General features: G+C 45.9%; 2 protein-coding genes across 2 annotated transcripts in view; one reads left to right on the top strand and one right to left on the bottom strand.

Moving 5' to 3' along the window:
- Positions 1 to 3209, bottom strand: part of pusl1 (pseudouridine synthase like 1) — a gene marked incomplete at its 5' end in the record, with an annotated part of 28798 nt that extends 25589 nt beyond the window's left edge. The window contains 2 exons of the mRNA XM_080846343.1: positions 2229 to 2286; positions 3148 to 3209. Of these exons, the coding sequence (XP_080702469.1) occupies positions 2229 to 2286; positions 3148 to 3209 (120 nt within the window). The remainder of the gene's footprint in view (positions 1 to 2228; positions 2287 to 3147) is intronic.
- Positions 3210 to 5181: 1972 nt separating this feature from the next.
- Positions 5182 to 10000, top strand: part of LOC308371402 (arf-GAP with coiled-coil, ANK repeat and PH domain-containing protein 3-like) — a gene marked incomplete at its 3' end in the record, with an annotated part of 96775 nt that continues 91956 nt past the window's right edge. Inside the window, 1 exon segment of the mRNA XM_080846285.1 lies at positions 5182 to 5269. Within this exon segment, the coding sequence (XP_080702411.1) occupies positions 5223 to 5269 (47 nt within the window). The 5' untranslated portion in view covers positions 5182 to 5222.

Raw genomic sequence — 10000 nt, 5'->3', positions numbered from 1 at the left:
GTTTGTGTGTATGTGTGCTTGTGTGTGTGTGGCTTGGTGTTGATGCGAGGAGACTCTGTGATTCCTCATCTTCGTCCCAGGCCCCTGACGCTGTACTGAGCATGCTCAGATGGAGCAGCGGAGAGGGAGGTGAAACGAGGACGGGAGAACTCAAACGGGAGGGTGAGAACACGCTCACACTCACTCCCACACTCCCACACACACACACACACACACACACACGCTCACACTCACACACACACTCCCTCCCACTCCCATACTCACTCACACACACACACACACACACACACACACACACACACGCTCACACTCCCTCGCACGCACACACACACACACACACACACACACACACACACGCTCACACTCCCTCGCACGCACACACACACACACACACACACACACGCTCACACTCCCTCCCACACTCTCACACATATCAAAGCTGTCACTCTAGACTCTAGGCAAGATGCAGAGATTCATCTATCAACAGCTAGGCCTCATCATCTGCCCCAAGGAAATAGAAAACAGCATTTGGCTGAACAGTCTTCCTGACACTCTACTGTGCAGCTGCAATCAACTGCATGAATCAGGAAATTTGTATCCCTGCATTCTTTATTCTGTGTGTGTCTCCGAAAGACAAAGAGAGAGAAAATGTGTGTGTGTATCAAAGAGAAAAAGCGAGATAGAGAGAGAGACAGTAAAGAGAGATAAAATGTGCGAGGGGCGGGGGGGGGGGGGCGGGGGGGTAGGAAAGGGAGAGAGTATGTGGTAGAGGTGCTAGCGCAATGAACTATCTGCGTAGCACGTAGAGAGGACGCTATCGCAGATATGACAGATAACCAACTGAGGAACGGATCAAGCCCCGATCAGGTGCAAGTCCATTGAGTCCACTCCACATCTGGGCCACACCTGGGCCACACCTGGGCCGCATCCGAACCGCATCAGAACCACATCTGCTCCAGTGTCAGGTGCCATCAGGAGGCAGCTGTGGCAGATCGAGGTCACATGATCCAATCAACCACTGGCTCTTGCAGTTGAGCAAAATCACGTTTCAGTTTTCGGAGATGCTCTACTCCAGTCGGGTCTGGGCCACCCGGGGCCGTCAGGCCTCAACAGATGCACAACAAGCAAAGACAATGTAGCTCCCTGTCTGTTTCAGAACACTGTGTTTTCCCCATACAGAATGCATGTTGGAGCAAAGCCTGACGACTGAGTGGAGACTCTCTCTCTCTCACACACACACACACACACACACACACACACACACACACACACACACACACACACACACACACACACACACACACACACACACACACACACACACACACACAGCTAATACCATTTTGGTATTTCTTCAGGCTATTGAGTCACTACGTTTGATGGTTCCACTACTTTAAAGTGGTCAGACATTTTGTGACATATATCCCAAAGCGACAACCAAAAAACTCTCCCCAAATGATGCCGTCTTTCAAACAAACCTCTGAATGTCCGCACACGGAGCCACATCAGAGCAGCTCTCTGCTTCCTCGCATTAATGGCTCGCATAGCTGCGCCCGACCACAAGAACAGGGCCCTTCTAGTGCCAAATGCAGTGTCATTTCAGTGACATGCTAGTCACTTCAGCTCTCTTCACACACACACACACACACACACACACACACACACACACACACACACACCTTGGCTGATCTGTGTCATTTCCAGCACAGACACGCAGGGCCAGAGCTGGGCTGGCACCCAAACACTGAGCTGGTACACTCATGCACGTACAAATGCTTTCCCTGATTGGAAACAGAAGGTCGGGCCCAACTGTACGCTTTACTCTTAAACACACTCTTTACTCTAAAACACACACTTTACTCTAAAACACACACTTTACTCTAAAACACTCACTTTACTCTAAAAAACACTCTTTACTCTAAAACACACACTTCACTCTAAAGAACACACACTTCACTCTAAAGAACCCACACTTCACTCTAAAACAAACACTTTACTCTAAAACACACACTTCACTCTAAAGAACACACACTTCACTCTAAAACAAACACTTTACTCTAAAACACACACTTTACTCTAAAACACACTTTTTACTCAAAAACACACACTTCACTCTAAAGAACACACTTTTCGCAGTGGAGACACACCCCTTCAGGTAGCCTAAAAACAGTTTTTTAGTTTAGTTTTGACTTCAGAAACGGGGTTTAATTAAATACACAGAAACTGACCTCCAGGTAGTTCTGAACGCCCAGGACGGGTTGGTGAAGTGGGACTTTCATCACGCCTCTGTTGGTAAAAAAACGAGACAAGAACAGACGTTTTTTTTTCCAGTCATTCCTCTTTCATGTTTACGTGGAGGTTTCAGAACAGGGGAGACCAGGTACAGTTGTGACTTGTCTTGTTGCATAAACAATCGGCCTAAGTGCCACCTTTCATTTTAACATATACGCAACCTACATCTTGCCACAAGGAGTTTTTCCCTTGCCCCTTTCGCCGTCCTGTGCGCTCTTAGGGGGTCCAGGCTCTGTAAAGCACCTTTATACAATTTAATTGTTTTGCCACTATATAAAAAAATATTGAATTTTACTGAATCTTTGATCTCTATATTTACTTCACTATTTTAAGCACACAGGGCTTACTTTTTCTCTAATTTTTTAGAAGTCAAAATTAAGGCAACAGCTATGCAATATTAAAACCACAATAGTGGTGGATAAGATTTTTTCTGTAAAAAGTAGTCTGTGAACAGTGAGACAGTCCCTTACAAACCAAGGGTATCACATTTTTCGCTAGTTTACTTTCACTTGCTGGTTGCAACCGATGCATTAAATGCATTTTAAGTTTCCCCTGAGACGACCTCTCCAAATATTCGATCAAATGAATGGATAAAACACATGTATGCAGCTAAAAATTATACTAGCATCTAGTTAGGAAATCTCTGGATCACAACCACCTGTTACTGTCAAATCGAATCAATTCTGCGAATCAACTCCAGCATACAACTTAAAAGTTACAAATGTGCCCCACATCTGCTGTCTGCGGATGCGAGTTTCGTCGCATTTACGTTAGGCAAGAGCTGGTAAATTTAGCGTGTTACAACTTCTCCTGGTCTCACCTAATAGTAAGTTACACACAATATATATAAACTACCTGTACTTTGTCCCAATGTACTGAAAAAAGATCAGATAGCGGGTAGGGCTTTGTAGCATCATGTCTGGTTTGTCAGTGGCAACTCTGTCGACCCATTCGTCCTTTACAGCTACTGCAGCATAGAGGTCGTCAGTTTCCACATGGTGCCACAACGCTACAGTGTTACATCCACAGAGATTACAAGAGTCTACCGTAACTAGTGAGACTGACTCGCTTCATTCAATCTGCAGGCTACAGTATAAAGATGGTCATGCTGACGAAATATGAAAACCTCCATTCAAAACAACACGGTGAACCACGGTGTCATTACACCGATGCGTGCTTGTTCTCGCTATTACTACAATGTCAGGCTGAAACGATGATAACTCTAAGAACTGGCACTCAAACAAATGGTTTATCGTCGATGCGAAGGCTGGCCACAGCTATATTAATAGATAGCCTACAATGTGCCTCAGAGAGAAGACATTTTCAAAGGAACCAGCAGACTTTCAGAAGCTTGATACAGCACTCTTCCCGTCACACATGCTCCGCGCTTCTGGTGACGTTTCACGGAGAAGATTACTCCGCCTCTTTTTCAAATAAGGCATCATCTAAAAAATACCTTTTCTGACAGAAAGCGAATTCATACTTGTAGGCGCTTAACTCTTCTAATTGACTCCAATTTACACATTACTGTTTCAGTAATCATTACGCATCACGCATGTAATTGTTGAAAAGAATGTCCGAGCTTTCCACGCTAGCTCTGAGGCTACAAACCTAGCTGTATGATGCTAGCTAGCCATTCATGGTATGGTAAGCATATCAAAGCACAATTTGAGAAACCATAAACCATTGGCTTTATCTGACCATTCAATTGTATTTGACATAAATCAGCTAATGTAGAATATTAACCCATATTGCCTATACTGAATAGAATATGAGAATATGGGCCAATATATACATTGCTATATTGTCACAAAATACTTTTCCGACAACAAGCTACAGCAGGTTTATTGTCCTTTTAAACGTAATGTGGAAAAGTGTAATGTTTGTTTGTGTTTTGGCCTGTGTGATTCCGCCCACTGCCAATTTCTCCAGTACCAAGAGAACGTGAACACAGCGTACGACCACCCTAGAAGTAAGATAATTAACTGACACTAACCAACACAGATCATGTTTTATTCCATACCAATCATAAAGACCTTGCCCACGGGTGTTTACTACCTTAGCAACAACCAGGGTGACAGAAATATACGACACAAACGTACAGCTCACAACAGAAGGGAAAGGTTAGGTGGCGTCAGTTTGTCAGTGACAAAGCCCTCTGTCACAGGCTCACAAATGTAACAATATGCTTGTACGTGTTGACATCTGTGTGTATGTGTGGTTGGTAGGGATGGCTCACAGATTTCAGTCATGTTAACTTAACAGGTATTCAGGACCTGCACTCTCTCTTCTCTCTTTTGCTCTTCCTCTAGAGACCATGCTCTCCACCATTTTGAATTTGAAATGCAGTACCGGTTGAAAAGGCTTGGTGTCCAGTCTGCAGATAGCTCCTTTAACATTGTAATAACACATGTGGACTCCAGGTGCTCACTGTGTGTAGTTACAATTTCATGACAGGTCTGACATAACTTTGTTTACCTAACTGAAAAGAAACTAATTGCAATCTACAGTCGTGCAATCGTGAGGCCATTCCAGACCCATTTCAACCTCTGTGGCACTAAGGTCTCCCTACCACTGAATTGTCCAGAAATGCCTCCCTTGTTGTTTGTATCAAATTGTTAAGTGCGATTATGATATTATCCACAGTTTTACTTATGAGTGCCCTGGCTTCAATATGCTTTTTACGTTCTTCATGTTGAACAGAGCTTTGTCGACGGTCCCTTACCCGAGTCCAGCGTCGGCAGTAGTACATTGAAACGCGCAGGAGCTCAAGTCTGTGTCACAGTGTCACTGTTTAACTGGGTGAGCCGCTGCCACTGCCGCTCTTCTGGAGGGAATAGCCAGCCACTGACTCTTCTTACAGCTCCTGATTTAAATTGCGGGACATGAAATAAACAATCTAAAAAATTCAAACGGAATACGAATCAAACATGACGGTGGATTTTGAAGAATGTATCAAAGATTCGCCGAGGTTCAGGTAGGTTAAGCCAATACAGAGGGGCGGGGGAAATGTATGCGCATTTCAAAATTCTTTCTGATTTTGTCAAAACCTTTCTGGCTCTTAAACGCATCATCACTATTTCCATCGATCTAGTTATGCTAAGACATTTTTATGAAATGTTTCACGCTCTAGTAGGTTACCGATGACAGGGGGACATAACCAATTTCTCTTTTAACGCGTTAATTTATACGTCTTCTAGAGCAGGGTAAGGGAAAGAAAATGCTGAAAGAATATCATTTTATTGTACCTCAAAGTACTGTTTCGGCCTGTCTTTAGAATAGAGCATCACTATGCATGTGTCCTTCAGATAAACCAGTTGAATGAAGCCGGCTGAGCGCTCGATCGTCCTTGTGGATGTCGGTGGTAGGCGATAGTGGGTATAGATTCTTATCAACGGCAAGATAGTAATTTTCAGTCAACTATTTAGCTTTTCTGTCGGTCACACCGAGCCTTAAATATGTAAGCTTTTTTTGATTTATGTCGTGAAGTCTGTTAAGACCATCCTTGACGAGTGCGGGCAACCTTGACATTCTATCATGTGGTGAGAAAATAATCAGAAATCACAGCAACGCGATCTAGGATTGATTCGCATAACGCATGGTGGTACAGTTTATGTTACATATGGAGTCAGAGCCTCACATCCATAGACCATAGCAGGCCTATACACTGCCCGCGGTGGGTAGGGGGCGTTTCTCTGACAGTCTGTGATACGGGGGAAAATGCCAACATGTGGATCTTATCTGACTGGCGGCAGCGAGAGCCTAGCGGAGCGCATGGTTTGGCGCTCCTATCTGTGGTAGATGTCCGTAGTTTGACGGCGTTGAACGTGTTCTCATGGTCTGTATGCTTTTGAGAAGAAGGAGAAGAAGAAGAAGGAGCACACCCTGTTACCCTGTAATATGGTTTCAATTATGTCTTGATCCCTCTCCTGACATCCTCCCTGTCTGCGCGCCATGGCAGGGATCACGCTGTGAAGTCATTCAGGGTGATATCTAATAAATCTTTGGTTTCCCAACGGCTACGTGTGAATTTTAGGATTTAGGGCGGTTGGCAACGCCCAGCGCACACTCTTCTATTTCCCCACTAACTCACAGCTGCGGTGTGAACATGTTATTATTTAGACTGCAAGCATTTGGTTTCCTCACTTCAGTAGTCCTCATTGCGGTTTTTGTGCTTTGTAAATGTGTTATCTGAACTTGCCTTCGCTCTCTTATCATGTAATTGCATGGTCCGTTTTTTTTTATATATATATAAACCCGGTGGATGTTAACCTGGTATCGATGAGACCGACTTAATGCGCAGGGAATACCAGGGATTTCTCTGGAGTACACTTTTATCAATAATGCATTTCACACAAACCAACACGTCTTGACCTAATGGCGTCTGGAATCATTACAGAGCTCCGGGTGGGTTAGCGCACCTCATGGCAAGCTCTTTGTCAGTTATAGACGCAGGGTACCTCGGGTTAAGGCCAGCACTAACTCTCTCCCTGGCTTGCTGACGGCATAGGTCCCCAGGGGCATAGAATGGCCTGTAACCTCATACAATATGTCATCCACTCAGGACGTTATATTGGACCCCAGAGGGCCAAGGACTAATTTACTAAGACCTTCAGGCTGTCACCATCTCCGCTAATGGTGTCTATCTCTATTAACTCTCTCCTACTTTCTCTTATGAACGAATCAATTCTGTCACACTCTCTATTAAGCTTTCAGGGTTTGGGTTGGCTATTTGTTTTTCGTCAGCATTTCTTTATTTAGCCATTTATTTATCCACAGTGACATTTTTTCACACACCCTAGATAACAGCGAACCCAGGCTCAGCTGCCTTGCGCAACTGCCCAGCAGTTGTGTTTAAAATGGAGGGGCACTAAGTCGTCATGCATTTAATAAGTCTAACATTATTCTGTGGATTGAGGCCACGACCTTGGCTTTATTGTCCCATACCGGTGTGTGATCCACTTACTATATTACATCTGGCCAGCTGTTGTAGGTCAGGAAAGACAGTGGTGTAGTGGGCCCTGGAGAAGTAGGTATACTCTTAATTTAGCATTTTTTTTAAAAATCAGCCCATACAGCACAGGATACACTTTTGTTGGGGGGGAGGAGTGGGTATAAACACAATGCTGACTTAAAAATAAGTGGGTATACTACCTGCGTATACCCTGGACTACACCACTGAGTTAAGAGAAACCAATGTTTGCATTTGAGTGTGAGTGTGAATGTGATCATTTAGATGATTCTTCAATCAACTCTAATGGACTTACTGCAGGTCGCCCTGTCCAGCATATTTGTGGAATTCAGGTCTGCCGTGTCTGTAACATATTTGTGGAATTCCCTTGGTGATCTGGCCCGTGACTTTGGCTGTTGGCAGCGCCATGTGCTGTGTGCCCAGTGCCGGAGTGCCATGTGCCGGAGTGCCATGTGCGGATGTGATATGTCCAACTGCGGCGGGCACTCCCTGGCAGATGCCCTTGAGAGGGGCCTGGCAGAGCAGGCGCTGGGGATGGGGCTGTCCCGAGGGACGGGCATCGGAGGCTGCGCCAGTGTGCTGCAGTTACAGTTTCAGAGGAGAGGAAAGGACAAACACACACACATATATACACAAAACACACACACACGTACACAAAACACACACAAACCCACGCACACACACACATACACATACACAAAGCACACAGACGCAGACACACACAAAAAAGATTGTGCTTATTTGTAAACACATACACACACTCACACACTCTCTCACACATACACACGCACAAACACACACATGCACACACACACACATCCTCACTCACTCTGCTGGTTGGCACACCTCCAGTGTCCTTGTGAGAGAGGGATCAGGCTGTGCTGAAGCCGAGGAATCTGCTGCATGTTTTAGCATCAGCACTGATCTCTGATCTCTTCACTCTCACACAACTGCTCACTCTCTCTCTCTCTCGCTCTCTCTCTCTCGCTCTCTCGCTCTCTCGCTCTCTCGCTCACTCTCTCCCTCTCTCTCACTCTCTCTCTCTCTCTCTCACTCTGGCTTTCACACGACTGCTCACTCTCTCTCTCTCTCGCTCTCTCTCTCTCGCTCTCTCGCTCTCTCGCTCTCTCGCTCACTCTCTCCCTCTCTCTCACTCTCTCTCTCTCTCTCTCACTCTGGCTTTCACACGACTGCTCACTCTCTCTCTCTTTCTCTCTCTCTCTCTCTCACTCTGGCTTTCACACAACTGCTCTCTCTCTCTCTCTCTCTCACTCAGCCAGATAATCCCCTTCATCTTGCAGTGTCTGCACTGATCTCTTCGCTCTCACACAACTGATCACCTTCTCACACTGAGACCAGGCAGCCTCTCCTGCATCTTCTAGTGTCTTTTAGTGTCTGTCTGGTTCTGGTCCGCAACTCCCTATCACGTCACCCGCTGCTTCGTCACAGAGACTCCAGCACCGCTCAGCTGGTGGGGCTTCGACCCATTTAGCCTAGCGCTGCTCAGTTGGTTGGGGTTCCGCCCATTTAGCCTGGCGCTGCTCAACTGGTGGGCTCTGGCCCATTTAGCCTGGCGCTGCTCAGTTGGTTGGGGTTCCGCCCATTTAGCCTGGCGCTGCTCAACTGGTGGGCTCTGGCCCATTTAGCCTGGCGCTGCTCAGCTGGTGGGGTCTGGCCCATTTAGCCCGGTGCTGCTTCAGATGTTTTATTCATGCCTGGGACTCCATGGTAGATGGTGGCCCTTCTTACATCACCCCACCGCAACCCAATGTGCTGATTGGATCAAGCAGACACTCAACCCAATGTGCTGATTGGATCAAGCAGACACTCAACCCAATGTGCTGATTGGATCAAGCAGACACTCAACCCAATGTGCTGATTGGATCAAGCAGACTCTCTTTTCATTCATTTCATTAGTTTGAATGTGGACATGGGGACGTGTTGGACTAGCTGCTGCTATTTCATCCTGCTGGAGGACATGATGCTGCTTCATGGAATTGAAAAATGAGCCCTAGTGACTAGTGGCTGTTTTTTTACGGCAGAGACAGTGACACACACACACTCTGAATTTTATCTCTGCATTTTACCTATCCAGGGTAGTGATACACACAGTGATACACACAGTGAAGCACACTAACCCGGAGCAGTGAGCTGCTTTTGAGCGCCCGGGGAGCAGTGATTGGGGTTAGGTGCCTTGCTCAAGTGGGCATGGGAGAGCAGTGCTCTACCACTTCCCCCGCCCACATTTTTCCTACCGGTCGGGGATCGAACCGCCATTCATTATTTTGTGTGTGTGTGTGTGTGTCTGTGTGTGTGTGTGTGTGTTAGGGATGCGTACCGGTACGCCGGACCGGTTCTGGACTTGTAAAAACGTTTAGGTCCAGGTCCAGAAAAACCGAAACCCCAGTGATTCGGTACTGGACTTGTAAAAAAATCTAGCACTCACATACTATGTTCTTTTCGTTCAAGACCATCTTAAACCTTCCATAGGTCGCGGAATTCGCGGTGGAAAAAGTCATTCCTATACCCAGACCGAAATGTCACGCAGATTTCGGTGCCTGAGCCGATTTAAATAAATAACAGGAACAAATCATGCAGCTAAATCTTGAAAACTTATGTAAAATGTTGTCTTATAAACAGGAATTATTTCAGGCTGCAACATGAAACACAGGGGCTGCTTCCAAAACAGTAGAAAACTAGCGATAGCTAACTAGCAGTAACGTTAGTGGTGTCACT

The sequence above is a fragment of the Sprattus sprattus genome (assembly GCF_963457725.1).
Source record: "Sprattus sprattus genome assembly, chromosome: 10".
NCBI lineage: Eukaryota > Metazoa > Chordata > Actinopteri > Clupeiformes > Clupeidae > Sprattus > Sprattus sprattus.
This window is presented reverse-complemented; position numbering and strand designations above follow the sequence as displayed.